The sequence below is a fragment of the Plectropomus leopardus genome, chromosome 6, assembly GCF_026936395.1.
Source record: "Plectropomus leopardus strain MGB_pleo_1.0 chromosome 6, ASM2693639v1, whole genome shotgun sequence".
NCBI lineage: Eukaryota > Metazoa > Chordata > Actinopteri > Perciformes > Serranidae > Plectropomus > Plectropomus leopardus.
In genome coordinates this window covers 21,507,541-21,525,789 of record NC_142181.1, presented here as the reverse complement: position 1 = coordinate 21,525,789, position 18,249 = coordinate 21,507,541, and the positions used below count along the sequence as shown (strand labels likewise).

Below are 18,249 nucleotides of genomic sequence, written 5' to 3'. Positions count from 1 at the left end.
GAGACTAAGACTAAGTACGTTTTTCTCAAAGATTTTGGGCCGTTTTTCTTGGATTATCCTTTATTGTTTTGCTAAATTAACTTTTCTGCTATTTTGCTAAAAGTTAGGATGTCTCTGACTCTGCTGCTTCTATTTGGATATTTCATTTTTTAATCTGTCTCTTGCAAACCCTGCAGATTAATGGAAGTGCAATACTGAATCACTAGAGAGACCTGTAATATAATATTCTTTCAGAATTATCAGGTATAGCTTTGTTTGAGCACTTACCTTAAGATCATGACCGGATAAACCCTAATGGGGGGCTGAAATATATCCCCTACATATCACCTGTCCATTATGTGTTGTGTGTGTACCTACAAGCTACTATAAGTGCACAAAGCAACCAATCATTTCATTAATAAGCTCTGCAGAGACCAAGAAACCAACCAGTGGCAAATTTGTTGTGTGTCAGCCATGAAAATTTGAACACAATAACACAATATAGACTAAAATAACTTCTCTGAAGACGACATTTGGACACAGAACCCCTCAAAATGACTTGTGTGTGTGTGTGTGTTGATAATACTAACTGGTTTCAGACCCAGTTGGATCTCATCACACAGTGTCAGAAGTGTTAGTCTGCCAGCTGAGTCACGCCAATTTGGACTTGCATCCGCTTCAACTGAGGTGACAAGAAATTATCAAGCGCTGATCCTCAGATGACCTGATGCTAGTGAAATACTGCTGTGTATGTGTGTGCGTGTGTGTGTGTTTTCTGCGTCACCCTGTACCTGAGGTTGTCTTTTTCCCGCTGAGCTGGCAGGAGATGATGCACGATGTGTGCAATGATGTCATCTGAGCCACTCTCTTGGATTTGAGCCCAAGATAGCACAGTAAAGCGCACTATCAATGACACTGTAAACAACACAAGGGAACAACAACAGGAAGGAAAGCACGTCAGTCAGTCATGTGCTGGAAATAAACATTACGGTGCATCAGGAAACATGAGGGCTAGTAGTGAGAAGGACATTTACTCAAGTACCATACAGTTCTCAGATGGTACGACATTAAACTTTACCTGTTTAAGATGTTACAAACAAAAGAAAAAGACAATAAAGTAATAAAAATCAGCTACACCTTAATGAGTGACAACACTAAAATGCTTCATATTAATGCTTCAGTATTGGATATAAGTACAATCATATAACTCTCACAGAGAAGATTTTACTGCAAAATGAGTACTTTTACTATAATACTCTAAGTAAATTATGCTGTTATTTCTGTACTTTTATTTAAAGGTCCAGTATGTAGGATTTAAGGGCATCTATTGGCAGAAACAGTATATAATATTCATAACAATGTTTTCATTAGTTTATAATCATGTGAAAACAATAATTGTTGTGTTTTTGTTACCTTAGATTGAGCTGTTAATATCTTCATGTATCCAGAGTCCTCCATGTTGTCCGATAGTAGACTGGAACAGACAAATCAAAGACAGGTACTAAATGGAGTCATTCACGTTTCTGTGCTGGCTGTACTGTTTGGCACAAAGGAGAAGTTTAAGTTCTGAATCCTCGTTGCTGGATGAAACTTCAGCCTACAGACTAGACCTTTAAATGAATGTGTAATGCAGGATTTTTACATGTCACTGAGTACCTTTGTGGTATCACTACTTTTACTGAAATATGAAAATATTTCCCTCTCTTTTCTTCTGCACTTATACAAAACAAGCTCGAAAACTGATGAAAGTAACAAAATGTCCATTGAGTATTGTTATTACATCAAATAAATAAATGCATGTTTTAGATGTTTTGCATGTCATGTGGGCCATGTATAAAAAAAAACTTACTAAAGTAAGAGAAAAAAAGACAGAAATGTTAAGGTTATGAAGTTTGATTAGTGCATGGTTTTTAAAGTTGACTTAAAATGAGCAAAATTGTCTTTTGTTTTAGTCTTTGTCAATTTGGTCAATTTTGTCAACACAAATATCATGAGGAGGCATTGGTGCATATGTTTATTGAGACTCGGATGTCATGACTGTGAGTCAACAGCTTCACAAAGTGTTGTGTTTGTATTGCAATATCTATTCTGAACTATAAGTCCTGAATTAAAAACAAAAATTTAAAGTGAAATTCAAATAAAAGCGAAACAAAATAGCTTCAACATCAGAAATAGAAAATGAAAATATTTGGTAATTAGTAGCTCTGCATGAAGAGCAAATGAAAATCCATTGTATTTAAAAATGTTTTACTTTCTCTGGGGCCCCAAGCAAAAGCAATGTTTTATTTAAAAGCAATTCTCATAAAATTAAAAGAAATTTAGTATCAAGCTGATGAAACACCGTTAAGTATGACTTTTTAAGGCCAAACAGAATATATAAATCACGTGTTTTCTTTCTTCCTTACAATGACTTTCTTGTCTGTGAATTGACTTGATGTAAACCCACCCGTCACTTCCCATCACCGTCTCCCTGGAGGAGGTGAGAGGAAGGCAGGGCTGAGAGGGGAGGGGACCCCAAGAGGGGGGAGCAAAGGAGAGAGAGCTCCATATTCAGCATCCAGACTTGCTGATCTGGGATCACGTGGCCGAGTGATTCAGCCAGACGATGTCAGAGCAAATCAGAGCGCAGGGGAGCATTCAGCTTGGAGCCACCTGACAGAGGAGGCCTGTTTCCATAGCAACACCCATGAGGGGAGGGGGTGGGGGGATGAACTGACTTCATGCAGAGAAAGAAGAGGAAGAAAGAAAGAGAACAGAGACATTTGCAAGGGAGATTGTAACTGAATGATTTATCCAAAATGAACGACACCTTCCAAAGACATAAACAGGCACCAAAATACCGTGGCAACACACACACACACACTCGCGCACACTCTTTGTATCCATGCAACAGTCCTCTGCAGTTTATGGTCTGAGCTACTTAGCAACACAAAGGAGAAAAATCCTGAATGGTGTGTTGGTTCTGTGAATGCATTGAATGAGATTTTCACAGCCGCAGAGAAATGAATGAAGAGGATGCCTCTGAATGGGAGGAATGTCTGGGAGGAAAAAAAAAATCTTACTGGCTAAAGCATCAGCAGGGTTCATATGGAGTGTTTACATAACTCATCTCTAGGCAGGACTGATCAGCAGCTCCGGAGGCTTCACTGAAAACTGCCAGAGCTGAAAAATCAGAAAAATCATTCATACACGATCAGCCGATTGACAAAAATACAACCAACAATTTTAATAATTGTCATGTATGAAGCAAAAAAGGCCAAACATTTGTGGTTTCAGACTCCTTTAAGAGATGATGGGTAATATCATTCAAAACTGGTGTTTTGGCTACAGTTTGCGGCACAATCTGTTGCTGAGAATATTGCATTCCCTCTTGTCAAGAACCTACTTTCCCTTGTCTTATTTGATTTGGGCATAACTCTGATATTAATTCTAGTGTTAAAATCTGTTGGAGAACATTTCAGCTGTTTGTATGCTTTGAAAGCGTTCTGCCTGAAAATGGTCAAGATAGTCTAGAAAAAAAAACCAACAAAATCAACCTTGAAATTTACCTGACATGTAAATGCAGAATATAAACTCCTCCTTGGGTGGTGGTAAAATGCCTCAAATCCCAGAATTCACTACCAAACACATGACCATAATGTCCTCTGTCCTCATAACTGTCCTCTGAGCTTATTGTTTTTAAACAGCATCAAAGAATTTTAGTATGTCACCTTGACTTTATATTTCACAGATGAAACAATAACTCAAATAATCAAAAATAATCGTTAGTTTCAGCCCTGAAACTGAAGATGATGACAACAGATATTACATTTAATGGGCATTCACACAGATGCCCATTAAAGGGACAGTTCACTCCAATATAAAAAACACACTTTTTTTCCTCTTACCTGTAGTGCTGTTTATCAATCTAGATTGTTTTGGTGTGAGTTGCAGAGTGTTGGATATCAGCTGTCTGCCTTCAGTCCAATATAATGGAACTACACTGTACAAAAATTTAAACTTAGACTTTTTTAATGCACTGAATAGATTTGTTTCCTTCAATTCTGGTTGCAATTTGTTAAAATCCAAATCAGTGAGCACTTCTCCTTTACCAAGATGATCCATCCACCTGACAGGTGATGCTTATCAAGATGCTGATTAAAGAGCATCGTTGCTACACAGGTGTGCCTTGGGATGGTCACAATAAAAGGCCAGACTAACATATGCTCGCCAACAGTTTAAAAAAAAAAAAATGACCAAAGTTTGAGAGAAATACATTTGTTGAGTGCATGAAAAAAACGTCTTAGATATTTGACTAAAACCTGTAAATAATAAAATAAAAATAAAAGAAATGACAGCAAAAACAAACGTTTTGCATTTTTTAGATGGCACTTTGTGGTGTTTAAAGCACCAAAAAATAAATAAAGTGAAAAGCTCAACTGCAAAATCATGACCCAGTTTGTTAAGATAATCCATAGACCTTGTTGTGAGCAGGATGATGCATGAACTTTTTTTTTTTTTTTTAACCACACTACTCCCACTTAGAACATCACTGTGCAGAAGGACGTGCGCATCTACTCATGGATGAGAGGCTCATGACAACGCAAGATGTAAACATTAATGGCGTCTTTTTCTGCTGAGCTGCAAGATCTGTGGATCATCTTGAGTAACCGGGTCATGATTTCTGGAAAGAGACATTGCTGTTGAGTTTTTCTTTTTTTGTGTGCCTAAGCACCACAAGCCGAGTGCCATCTCGCTCCTTTCTATTGGAGAGAAGATGGCACTCTGATACTCTATGGCCAATATCTCCAACACTCTGCAACCCACACCAAAACAATCTAGATTGCACTAAAGGTAAGAGGAAAAATATGTATTTTGATTTTGGGGTGAGATGTCCCCTTAAAAATATTAAAAGGAAATGGGAAATGTTATCTTCCATAAGCCATTAAATGAAAAACAGTAGGGAAAACAATGCAAGAGGAAGGCGCAAGCAGACACAGACAAGAGCGTCTACAGTCAGAAGAGTCAGCTAAATAATTAATTGATAATAAAAACAACTTTACTGCCCTCTACTGAACCAATAATGGAAATGAAAACTCAACTATGACAGAACGATGAAGTGATCCATCATTATTGTTTTTCTACGCTCCTACATAAGTTGGCGACACTCACTGCTAATTTGTTCGTTGGAACAGTCTCAAAATAAACATGACAGCGCAGACATTAAATTGCTGACCCATCACTGTCCTGTCATTAAAGGAAGCTCTTCGACCAAAGATCAGTCCATGTGCAGTGACCCCGTCCGCTGCAGTAAAAATAACCCCAGGCCATTAGGCTTACTTAAGACTTTTGTTATTCCACAGATGGAGGTTGTTAATATTTATGGAGCTGTCAATGGGCAGAGACGAAGGACATGGAGGAAAGAGAGACAGCGACAGGAAGGAGGAGAGGGGAAATAAAAAGGTGTGTATCTGAGGTTTGGGGTTAAAGGTGAATGGAGCTGCGTGGGGGAGAATGAAGCTGTAATTGTGCTGCGATAGCTCAGAGTCTGTTGTGATTGATAAGCACAGAAGGGGGTGCAGATAGAGGAGGAAGAGAGTATGTGTGTGTGTGTGTGTGTGTGTGTGTGTGTGTGTGTGTGTGTGTGTGTGTGTGTGTGTGGTCTGCCAGTCTTGTTAGTCTTTAATGGCTGTGAGCTGAGGTGCTCTTTTCGAGGAGGCCTCTCATGAAAAATGCAGTTTAATTCAGTCAAACGCAGGCAGCTATCAGTGCTGAGGCCCGAATCACCGATCAGCACATTTATCGTGTGTGTGTGTGTGTGTGTGTTTCAGCCGCTTCTCTTCCTCTTGGTTCAATGGTTAAACAGACCTTTTCCCTCTGAACGCTCACTATCAGCCCACATTCGTCTCTTTACCATCATGACTTACATAAAAGAGAATATTGTTATATTGCTATTTACTTTCCTCAGACCTAGTGGAGACATTTACAAATGGTTTGTAATACCTACTTTAATTCTATAAAAACATATGTAGTTATGCAATTTCCTATCACGCATTACTCAAAAGTAGTAAATAGCGCATTTATTAGGGACTATTTTCAGCAGTGTATTGATACACATTTGGTGCTCTAGTGAGTATTTCCAGCTGCAGGGCAGTGTATCTGGAACTGATTCAAAATATTCCCATACCCCCCTAATTAAAACATGAAAGTAGTAGAGGACTTTTATTTTGATGAAAAGAAAGACTACCATAAACTGATGCAAAAGATTTTTACCAGAGTGCAGGAAATTTAATCTTTGAACCCCAAACCTCTTGCTTAATATGTGATTACCCCCCAACACTGAAATGAAACTGTCCCTCTTGCCTCTCTGCCACATATTTTGGTGAGGAAGCTGTTGTCAGCTACAATATATATATATATATATATATATATATATTTTAAATAAATAGGCTTGATGTAATGAGGAAAACAAAAGACAGACTCTCAGTCTGTCACTGTTACAAGCTATAAAAAAATTAGTTGTGTCCCTTCCTGCTGTTGTTTTGGGGTGGCAACAGGGGCCTGTTACACTGAGGTTGGACTCTCCTGTGTCCCCTGACCAAAGCGTTTACATTAACAATGCAATACAATCATAATTCCCTGCTATAAATATAAAATGTCATGAAAGTCAACCTTAAGCAGCAAATAAAATGAAACAAGCTTCCTGCAAAGTGATAATTCATTAATAAATTCTGTGTAAGCATCATGCACAAACCATAAAGCCAACATGAACCTAGCCATGTCTTCACACATCTTAACATTTTAAATGAGAAGGATACAAGAAAAGTACTGCATAGTCTTTATTTGAGATATATTTAAAGGAAGCGGAGATCAGGTAAACATGCACAGTAATCTGTCCCAGAGAGGAGTATACGGACAACAGACTCAGTAACCATTTGTGTATTACTGCTGCAAACCTTCAGCTGTTATGCAAGGAGCAAATGAGTTCTGAATAGCAGATAACAGTAGCGAGGTTATTTCTGCACCAAAAACACAAGTCATTAAAAGCTGTACTTATCAATAAATCACATTAGTCAAGTAGGGCAAGGAATGAAAAGAATAATTACCGCATATATTGTTCAACCACCATAACTTCTCAAAATGACCACCTAATCCTTATTAACCCACCTTTTGTAGTGCAATCTCCAATCAAACATATATCATAATGTTAACCATATCACCTATATACTTATATTAACTTAACTTTATTGATTAAGTTGTCTAAATATTCTAAATTCCAGCTAAACCCAGAAAAAAAACCAAGTACTGTGGTCCCTTGCTACAGGAAGACAACAGAACCTTAATTAAATTTGTGCTGCAGCAGTGCAGATCACATTTACGATTAATGATTGGTTTTCAGTATTAAGTTCAGAGTATAAGAAGGACCCTTAAGTTATAGTTTTACTAGACTTATATATCAATTGCAACATATCAAAGATCAAGAAACAAGAAATTAAATCATGAAGTACGTGTTTTGGAATCAACCAACGGCTTGATTTACAGTTTAAAGCCCTAAACTGCCCCCTAGTGGAGATTTCAGCTACTGCAGAAACAAAAGTAAAGCTGCTTCCTCATGAGGAGGATGATCAGGTAGATTTAAACGCAGGACGTGCACGCTGCTGCATGATGCACCAGCCTAAAGGTTTTCGTCATTCTCATGGAAGCGGTGGAGGTGGTCCGAGTACCTGGAGGAGTATGGGAGACGTTAGGAAATTTAAAAACATGCTAATATGATCAAAATGACATATTCAGTTCATGCATGATGTTGTATAAATGTTAAAACTTAACATTCGGCTGCAGGATGAATATACTCACTTTTTAGCGCAGAAAGCGGAGCAGTCTCTGCCGATACTCTCGCTCCAGGCGGTTTTGTACAGCACCTGAAAAAAAAAATAATAATCACAGTGAACAGTTATGAATATTGTCATATCAGAATCCCATCGGGGGTTTAAGGGGAACCGACCAGGAAGACCAAACAATGCAGGAACAGAGTGTAGAAGAAAGCAACGGTCCTGGCCATCTTATTGGAGAGAATCACACGACCCTGAGAAACAAAAAGACAGGAGGATTAGTCAAACACCAAACACATGAAGTGTGTGTGTGTGTGTGTGTGTGTGTGTGTGTGAGGCTTACCAGGCTCAGAGTGGCTTTATCCCAGGGGCTGAGGCTCAGGTATCGGCGCTGGCGCTCCTGCAAACACAGTTTGCCTTAACAAAACAATACAGCATTTTTGGAAAGTGTTTCCACATGCAGACCATGTTTTAGTAATACCTAAGTACTATTATAATCTAAAAAATACCCTTTCAGATGTTTTATATTTGACATACTGTCAGTCTGTGGTGTTTGGTGCATTAACTTCAGTGACATATTTCAGGTAAACAGGTGTAATGTAGAATATGTCATTTTAAGCATATAACTTTCCCAGAATGACTTTCAACAAAACCCTAAAAATGAGACAGTTGTGTTGCTCCTATTCCATCATCATCACTGACAGTAACAAAAATGGTCAAAACTAGAACTTTCTGAGTCATCCCTTTACTTAAAACACATGTTGGCTAAACTGGTATTGTAAGCCCTACTGGAACAGGACAAGTATGACCGGGGGACCTCGTGTGATTTAGAAATTACCTCCACGTCTGTTTTTCGTGCGGCACATTTGCACGGGATAATCTGTTTTATCTGTTTAGTCTGTTTTTACTCAATTTTACTGACATTACCCGATGGATATGACACGCAGTCATTTGTAACTCCACACAACACAGCAACACTCGCAGTGACCTACAGTGTTGACAAAAAACAATTGTGCAACATTTTGCTATGTTATTCATGTCATCATCCTCTGAGACTTTGTTTCTGTGATTGATTTAAGCTTGCTTTTTCTGCGAAAGGCTCTCCACGTTGAGCAGCAAGATGAGCCTCCTTCACCCAAAAATGCTGTCAAACTCTCATTTAATATTACCCGTGCAGGCTCCATAATACTCAACTGGGAAAAAGTGCTGACACCAGGCACACAGAAAACAAAAGACAACCCCAAATCCCGAGATGCTGATTTGCACAGGACTACTGGTACCACGGGACCTCTGTGTTTGGTGAAAAATGATGGGACATTTGCGGTGGAATTTTTTACTTGACAGACTATGGACATGGCAGATTCGACCTCCACAATTATTACAAATTACCAGAGGTGCGCATGTGTAATACTAGTTCTATGCAAATAAGGCTTCATTCTCAACAATCATGAAATATTTCTGTAAAAATAAGAGAAAAAAAATAAGGACAAATAAAAGCTTGGCCTTTGTGTGGGAATGACAGCAGATGAAGCTCTACTGTAGCTGTGCTGCAAACATGACACCCTGTCATCCATGTTTGGTCAGTTGTCGGTTATCAAAGTTAGAATTTCTATATGTGTGTGTGTGTGTGTGTTAAGGGTATGTCTTGTACCCTCTTGCTGAAAGAAGCAAATGGATCCAGTCTCTCCTCGTACTGGGAGGAGTAGCGCATCACAGTGTCATCACTTCCTCCAGCCTACAGCGCAGAAAAAAAACAGACAAATCTTAAAATTTTCCATCAAAATGTTTAAAGGGTCAGATGCAACAAATTCAGCAACACATCAGAATTCATGCACAAACACACACACGCACACACACGCGCACGCACGCACACACAGGCACGCACGCACCCTGCCAGGGTAGCTCTGCAGGAATTTGATTTTCTCGTAGAGTTTGATGTTGTCTGCTCTCAGGCTGTCCAGTTCATTCTGCAGCGCCTGCATGGTCTGCTGCATGGAGCGATTCTCCTGCAGGGGATGGAGAAAACAAATAGACGAGATATTAGTTCTCCCTGAAAAAGACACAGGAATACAGTGTGTGTGTGTGTGTGTGTGTGTGTGTGTGTGTGTGTGTGTGTGTGTGTGTGTGTGTGTGTGTGTGTGTGTGTGTGTGTGAGAAATCGTGACTCACAGCTTCCAGCTCCTGATTGCGGGAGCGAAACCTCTCCCTTTGGCTGGAAATGATGGAGAGCAGAGAGTCCATCTGGCCCTGAGGAAGCTCAGGATGGGGGCCCACGCCTGAACCTGAGAGCAACACAACACCATGCACGTATATGTCAGTGTTGTATGATCAAAAATACCTTGAAAACAGTTAACCTGTGTTGTTAAATTTGATGCTAATATCTGTTTTATTTTCAAAAAGGCTGTGTCAGTCTGACTCTAACAAACACCTTAAACGCTGTTCTCTGTCTCGACTGTCACATGAAAAGAAACAAACACTTAGATCGCTCTAATCAGGCTAGTTTGCAGTACTTAAACAGACACACCTCCTGCAGAGCCTCAGCTCAGCAGGTTTTTTCCTCATTTCAATTAGAGAAGTTGTGCTGTCTGCAAGTCAGACTTCAGTATCTTCACCGATTTCTCTGTGAGGACCAACACTTCATTCACAGGCTCTCACCTTTCACAGAACAAAGACTTTTCAATGTGGGAAATTCACACAAGCATCAAGGCTTGAAGATTCATTTGAAATGTTTCAGCAATGATAAAATAACTGTCTTTTGGACTTAGAGGGAAAAAAACTAAATCAAACACAACTAATTAACAGTTACATTCAGATTAATAGATGAACAAAAGAAAAGCCCCCGAATTCACATCCTTTTCAGGACAAAATGGTTTTTTTTTTATATGTAGAACAGAAACATAATGCTTATGTGCAGCCAACTTAGCTCAAGCAAGAAATTTTCTTTATCAATCTGTTTGATAAAGATACAAAAGTCAGATGAAAAGGGAGAGTGGAGAGAAATAATGGAAAAAGGCTGAGCTGAACAAAAGAGCACACATGCACTCACACTGACAAAGTCTGTCTGCCTGTTGAAACCTAGCTTACAGCTAACATCTGTACAGTACATTGGCTTTTTGGGGCCAAAAAATCTTAAGATTACTACCTGAACTTCACAGTTTAAATTAAAGCTTTGCATTTAAATAAAGAAATATAACATCTTAAACTCAACTCAACAGCTGGATTGTTTTGTTGTGAGTTGCAGAGTGTTGGAGATGTCTGCCTTCTCTCCAGTATAGTGCAACAAGATGACACTCAGCTCAATGTGCTCAAAACAGCAAACAGATACATTTGAAAAACTCAGGAGATATCGCTCAGAAATCATGACCCAGTTACTCAAAATAATCTTATTGTGAGCAGTTTCATATAGGAACTATTTTCTGTTTTACCAAACTACACCGGCGAGCCGTATCACTGTGCAGAAGGAAGCTATTGGTAATGTTACGGCTCAGCCAAGGAGGACGACATTAATCTTCACATCTCACTCTGTCACAAACACGAATCTCTCATCCATGACTAGATAAACACTTCCTTCAGCCCGATGAGACAGTTGGTGGGTTTAGTTCAATAGAAAGAAAATCGTTCCTCCGTGAAACTGCTCACAAAAAGGTCTATGGATTATCTTGTGTAATGAGGACATAATATTGATTGCTGTTGAGTTTTTTAAATTTATTTTTGGCACTGAGTACCATGTAGTTCCTTTATATTAGAGAGAAGACAGACGTCTCACACCAAAACAAAATTCACACCAAAACAATCTAGATTGATAAATAGCACTACAGGTAACAGGTAAAATATGTATTTTTGATCTGGGGTGAATGATCCCTTAAAAAAACCTTTTAAATTAAGAGACATACCAGTAAACATTGCAGAGGCCTCTTTGATTGGCTCTGGGATGTTCTCCATGTTGCTGACCTCCGATCCGTCTGCGTCGGGGCGCGGCAGGGAGGACATGGTCTGGATGGTGCTCAGGTCATGCTCCAGCTTCAGGATGAGCTCCTTCTGCTCGGCGCTGGTCCGCACGGCAGACGAAAACTCCACCTGCAGCTCTGCATAGCGGCCTGTGCAGGACAGAGGGGAGAGAAGAGATAATTTGAAGATTATTTTAAATCAGGTTTGTAAGCAAATGTTTAAGTCTCCAAAATAACTCACCTGTGAAGGCTGTAAATGGCAGAAAGAGTCCAATATCCTGTAATTTTATTACTGCTACACACTCCTACACTCTGACTTTCTACCTGATCTCTTTCTCTGAGAATACTTATTTCACAGCATCATCCAACAAAAGTACATTTCCAACAAGGCAAAGAAAAAAAAACTCCCACAGCACACTTTTAGTATTTGTATAAAAGAGATTTACTTCAATTATCACACCTAGGGTGCATGTGAATAATAATGATGATGAATCAAATGTCAATCATAACAAATACATTGTGAACGTTTCATACAGTGATATTGCTTTTCAATGTTGTAGAAGGGACTGTTTTACAGTGCTGAGAACAAACAACATGATACGTTTAGTAAATAGAAAGATAAAGAAACAATGATACATGAGGAAGAACAAAAGGGAGGGAGACCCCTAAAGGAGAAAAAAGCATCTCAGGAGTGACAGAAGTGCTAGGGAAACGACTTTCAAAAAACATCTTAACCATCCCTTTACAGTCATGCAGCCTTTTGTACTACAACACACATGTACGCGCACACACACTCACAAAATAAGCAGTGGGAGAAGTTATGAGAATTATTACTTCCACATTGTTGATGACAAGGTTGGGGGAAAAAAAAAAATCTAAAAAAACACTCTGAACTCGCTAAAGCCTCAACAAGCATCTTAAAGCTTTTCCAAAAGGAGGGGGGGGTGAAGATCTCCCCAGGTCATTTGGTTGTCAGACTACGCTGTGGTGTAAGCTATGGGTGAACTGAAGCGACGACACAAGGTAGCAACATTCAGAAAACTGTCAGCAACCTTTCAACAGAGGTGGATAACTACTTCACTATTTGGCTTTTTGCTTCCTCTTTTTTAAGCTGAAATGTTCCATCACTCCAGAGTCGATCTCTGGGCGTTAAAAATCGCACAGTTAAGCGTGAAATAACTGAAGAGGAAATGGTTTAAGACTTAGCCAATGTGAGAGGTCAGCGAAAAACAAACAAAAAAAAAAAAGCACGCAAGTAAAGTTGAGGGGGTTCAAAGGATGAGTGTATTGTGCTGTATTATGTGTGTACGTATTACTGAGTGTGCTATGCATACAGCACCACTGATTCGGAAAGTGTTTCCTTACAAAACCCACTTCATAAGATATATTCTAAAAGTATTACAAAAACATCTGAGGTTTTTCTTTCTTTCTTTTTTTTTCCTGAATATGGTGACCAGTGCTGCTGTTCGGGCTTCCATTACAACTAATATGTCAAATGAATAACCACTACTTCAACAGATCATACAGTAAAGCTTTACGACTTCAGAAAACATGATATGATATACAGCATCTGTTACACCTTTACAATGTTATTCAACAGTGTATAGAATCATCTGATTTAAATTTGTAGAAAAATATCTGTGGATCATGGAAAAGTCCTGAATCGTCCCTTCTCTCCTCCTGCCTTCAAAACAAAAGCATACTGTGACAATAGTGAATCGATAGCTACTTGATCGACCGTATTTACACGTCTCTTTTCCAAATAACCATTAGAATTGGCACACGTCATTATCAATACCTGTAGTGCCGTTATTAATGTCACAGCAAACCTGACACAAACAGAAAAATACAAAATGCCCTATGAATAAATTCAGTGTTATTACAGTGTACGCTGTTTCTGCATGCGTCCTCCTTCATTCAATGCTCTGGCCTTTCCGCTGCTAGGTAAGGAAGGGTATGTACAACATAAGAAATGTATTGTGGGAAAACAACTGTCTGAAATAAGAGTCTGGAGGTCAGTCATGAGAATGCACAAGCTTCTTTCTCTCGTTTTTACTCTTTCACCGCACTCCAGGAATTATATACAACCCTCTCCTGAGAGCTGAGGAAAGTACCAATATGAAGTGTATGAGAAATGAATTTGGGTCGAGATATATCACCAACAAATCAGGTGAAATCGTCTACATCTAATGACATCACTAGTTTGGTGCCCTGCTTGGCAGTTAAAGGCACAAATCTGATGATCTCACGTGGTTCGGGTGAGTCGATGGATCTGGCTATAAAATGGCAAATGGGTTAAGTGCTTATATAACTTTACAGTAGCTATTCATCACCATTACTGTGGTTGTTCCGTCCAAGCAGTCCAACAGAAGGCAGCGAGCCCTCGGTATTCTGCAGAAGACAGATGTTTCACATCAGTCGTCCACAGGAAGCGCCAATGTTTGAGGAATTTTTACAATTATTAGATACACTAGAAAATCCAATTTTAGCTAATGCATCTAAATGCAGTGCAATGAGATTATCAGTATCTTTTGACAGGCTGCCAATATATCTGGATGTACATTCAGGGAAAAGGGAAGGGGGGGGGGCTTCAGGATGGACTGAGATTTTGAATAGAAACCAAAACAGGTGTTTACTCATAGTATCTACAACTGTACAGGACAACGGCCCGTTCTGTCACACAGTTATCTGCAGTTTGAAACGAGGGGCTACTGTATAAGAATACAGTTTATCACGTAGAAAACGCTTACATTTTAGTGTTAGGATGCGGAGAAGAGTCTGTGCTTGGTTCACACCCACTTTTTTTTTTTAAAAAAGGCATACATTTCCCAGGATTCCTGGATCGTACTCTGTAGTAGTGTTTACAGACCCTGTCCCGAGTTAAGTCTTCAAAAAAGATCCTAATAAGTGCTTTGTTACGGACTGCAATAGAAATTCTGCATAATCATAGGCTGGCGATCAATCTGGCGTAGCACCCCTGCTAGCTGGTACACTTCTCTAATCTCAATTTGGCAGATATGACCTCTTTTCAAGTTAACTTGTGTTCTCAAGTTTTAGGTAATTTTATTTGACCTATTTGACAAAGTGTATACACTTGGACCTGTAAATGATGTGATTGACGAGTGGGCGACCTCTATCTAAAGAAAGCTGCATGCCCTGCCGAGCGTTAGTGTTGGGCTTGCCCAAGAAACAGCCACAAAATTAAAAAAAAAAAAAAAACCATTATGGAGGATAGAAAACAGGAAAAGAGATATGCTATCATATATTCACTGATCTTGATATGTCCTTTGATTCTCTAGCTAGCAATTTAAGAGCATAACTGTTGTGATGAAAGCTTAATGCTTACGGGAGCATGAACTGTAGCAAACACATTATTTCAAAGCTATTGAAATGACACTAAACTTTAGGATTCATGAATATACAAACAAATGAGAACTAGTACATCTTTGTAAATATTAACCAATACTGCCGGCAGTCTATACGTCTAATAAAAATGTTACTTGCCCTCAGGAACAGTATAATCCCTTAAAAAATAGACAACTCAAATGATAAGACATTAAATGAAAAATACAGCACCTATAAATAAGCAGAATAAAAACCAAACTATAAATGCAAAATAGCAATAAAACCAAGCTACAGTAAATCATAGTATTACACTACTTTGTGAGAAGATTAATGTAATGGTAACGCATCAAACAGCTTAAAGAAGGGTGTCAGTTGTGCACTAGTAGTGTGTGCAAGTAGATACGAAATATGACCTCACTCATTGGAAACACTAAACACTCCTCAATCGCACACACTTGTGCACACGCATGTATTGACAGGCATGTGTGTACATGCACTCACGCACACACACACGCACACACACACACACACACACACGAAGGGGAGGCAGTAGGCTGACAGGCACTGAGGGCTTGTGTGGGACAGGGAGGAGGTGATATGCCTTATAATTTGTAGTGTATACAGTAGAATTCAATGCAAAACATCCCTGGATACAGGATAGATTGGAGGAGAGTGGTAACTACTCATACCAGGGTTGGGGTGAATTCACTTTGGCCGCAAAGTACTCATCAAGTACTCGATAAAATCCATTTTGTCAGTCAAGAATGTCATTATTGATCTACTTGTTTAATTTAATTCTGAGTGAATTGACCTCGACCCTGACTTACATGCAGGCAAATACAAATGCACACAAGACATACACACACACCCACACACACACACACACACACACACACACACACACACACACACACACACACACACACACACACACACACACACACACACACATACACATACACACACACTCTTCCTGATTTGGCCTATAAAAAGATGTGTGTTTGTGAACAGAGAAAAATGTGTCAGTGGTGCAGACACACACACCCAGCAGGTCCAGTGCTGGGTGTAAAGCTGTGACGTGCACAACCGAAAACAACAAGAGACACGTAAAGTATCACCATGTCAGACAGCTACAGTACTACGTGAATTGTATCGTATTTCAACAACGCAACATTATTCCATTCTAATTCAGTTTCTTTTTTTTTTTTTTTAAAAACAGTAACTTGTTATTCTCTTATTTTATGTTTTTATTGTGTACTAATTAAAAATGCTTCCTAAAATTCCCTATTTTGTACTCTTTAGAGTCAATAGACTGTGCAATCTCTTATTGGCAACCAAATTGCAATATCAAAAAAAGAGATCATCCTTCATCCTTAAAAGAAGGGTTTAAGGAGGCAAAAAGAGGGTTCCTTCCATCCTTCCTCTTCAGATGAGTGCGTGTGTTTGTGAGGAATTAGAGATCCTTCTGGCCATCACATGGCTGTCAGCAGGATAGGATATGGGACACAACAGGTCAAAGTTCATCTCTCTTAACATCAGTAACCATGGCAGCTCAGCCGGCAGGCCTTCCACTACCCTCTTAAGAGTGTAGGAGTGAGATAATAAAAAAAAAAAGAAAACATGCTGCCATTGAGAAGAGAATACACACACACATACACACCATTTTTTGGGTGTGTATACACACACAAACAGGTGCACACTGACACAACCCCTAACATACAAACACGCACACACACACGCAGTGAGTGAAAAAGGCAAAGGGTTTGTAACAGTCACTCTACAGTGTGAAAAATGAGGCGTCTCACTGAGTGAGGGGAGGTTTGTGGACACTTGGGAGGTGAGAAGAAGAGCGGAAAAAATCTCCTTTAAGAAAGTGAGAGTTCTTGTAAGAGAGTTCCTGTCTCTATCTATCATCTATCAGTGTCTATCACTGTGACAGCTGCTGTGTCAGGCCTTGCCTGTGTTACTGAGTCCAGGTTTCAACCCCAGCTGTGGGTCAGACCCCAGCTCAGGACTAACCAGTCTGGTGCACCAGTGGCTGGTGATAGGGGGAGGTACAGCAGGGCCGGAGGCCAGCAGGACGGCTAAGTGCTTTTCTCAGTACAAAAACAAAACTCAGTTAAAAAAAAAAACGGAGAGACACGTAAGTTCTCTTATTTTGTTCTTCTAGGTATTCAGTAAATCTTCTTTTTAAGGGTTTTGCCAACCACTCTTTGTTTCTTTCCTCTTTTCGGAAAGCTTCTATGTAATAAAAATGGCTGCTGAGCTTGACTTTGGCTGTGTCCACTCTCCAACTGGAACAGAGCAGGAGGGGTCCAAGGTTAGAGGTCGTGAGGTTATGAGACAAGAGGGATGAAGGATGGTCAGGGGGAGCTAGAACTCCCACTCTGAGGGATCCTCTTTGCTGGCAGCCTTCTCCAGCCTGTGGATGATGTTATTGAGATTGGCTGCTTTCTTCTTGCGCAGATTGTTGTCCCTGGGGTTTCTGGCAGGGCCAGAGGCTGGGATGTTAGTACTAGAGGCAGAGCCACTGGAGGATGCCTCTGTGAGGCTGAAGAGCCCCAGTCCACCCTGTCCACAGCTGGAGCCTGGCCCGGCTAAGCCTGAGGTGGTGCAGTCTAGCTGGTCAGGGGAGTTATTAGAGCCCCCTGCCTCAGACTCAACCTCCATGTCGTCTTTGCATGCTCCTCTGTGATCCTCCAGGCCAATGCCCAGTCCCTGTCGTGTCTCCACTGTGCCCTCAGATTCTGTCCCATCACAGCTGTCCCCCTCTCCTGATTTGGACCCTCGGAGGGAAGGGGAGCCCCCCTCACTGCCAGGCCCCATCCCTCCAGCTGCCTGGATCTCCTCTATGAAGAGCTCTCGCCGGATACGTGACCTGGTGGAGACACATGAGTTCAGTCACGCTACTCAAATCCTCAAATTTAATTTGTCATCTTAGAATTTACTGATGTCGAAATACTGCATGAGGTTACTGACGTCCTTCTCTGAGAACAGGAGAGAAACTAACAATACAACATGATCTTTTACACACACAAATCAAATGCAAATACCTCCTTGAAGATTCATTTGTACACAGGCAGTTACGACCGCGAAAATACAAATTCATTTTAGACAAACAAACACAACTGCAAGCAATATTTTTTTTCTTTTTAAAATGAAAATAAAAT

General features: G+C 39.9%; 3 protein-coding genes across 5 annotated transcripts in view; all 3 read right to left on the bottom strand.

Moving 5' to 3' along the window:
* sh2b2 (SH2B adaptor protein 2) overlaps window positions 1–4,052 on the bottom strand; it is a 38,406-nt gene extending 34,354 nt beyond the window's left edge. Inside the window, exons 1-4 of one of the 2 annotated variants that reach the window (XM_088078976.1) lie at window positions 3,867–4,052; window positions 3,042–3,141; window positions 1,393–1,453; window positions 771–894 (exon numbers count right to left, since the gene is read on the bottom strand). The gene's annotated coding sequence lies outside the window, so the exon portion shown is untranslated. The remainder of the gene's footprint in view (window positions 1–770; window positions 895–1,392; window positions 1,454–3,041; window positions 3,142–3,866) is intronic. The other variant, XM_042487223.2, reaches the window with a different exon arrangement.
* Window positions 4,053–7,633: 3,581 nt separating this feature from the next.
* Window positions 7,634–13,637, bottom strand: cux1b (cut-like homeobox 1b). Its single transcript, XM_088078319.1, has 10 exons — window positions 13,625–13,637; window positions 11,976–11,984; window positions 11,681–11,884; window positions 9,957–10,069; window positions 9,677–9,793; window positions 9,439–9,522; window positions 8,131–8,187; window positions 7,961–8,041; window positions 7,813–7,877; window positions 7,634–7,682 (listed from the first exon to the last, which is right to left on the bottom strand). The coding sequence occupies exons 1-10, from the start codon at window positions 13,635–13,637 to the stop codon at window positions 7,634–7,636; spliced, it is 792 nt and encodes a 263-aa protein (XP_087934445.1).
* Window positions 12,153–18,249, bottom strand: part of cux1a (cut-like homeobox 1a) — a 69,177-nt gene continuing 63,080 nt past the window's right edge. For both annotated transcript variants that reach the window (XM_042486925.2, XM_088078975.1), the window contains one exon: window positions 12,153–17,957. In XM_042486925.2, coding sequence (XP_042342859.2) covers window positions 17,453–17,957 — 505 coding nt within the window. In that variant the 3' untranslated portion in view covers window positions 12,153–17,452. The remainder of the gene's footprint in view (window positions 17,958–18,249) is intronic.

Bases quoted from the DNA above. Each gene is read 5' to 3' on its own strand.
- cux1b (XM_088078319.1), bottom strand. The intron at 7,878-7,960 runs GTCGGTTCCCCT...TTTTTTTTTCAG, and splicing joins TGCATTGTTTGGTCTTCCTG to GTGCTGTACAAAACCGCCTG. The intron at 7,683-7,812 runs GTGAGTATATTC...ATACTCCTCCAG, and splicing joins TCCGCTTTCTGCGCTAAAAA to GTACTCGGACCACCTCCACC.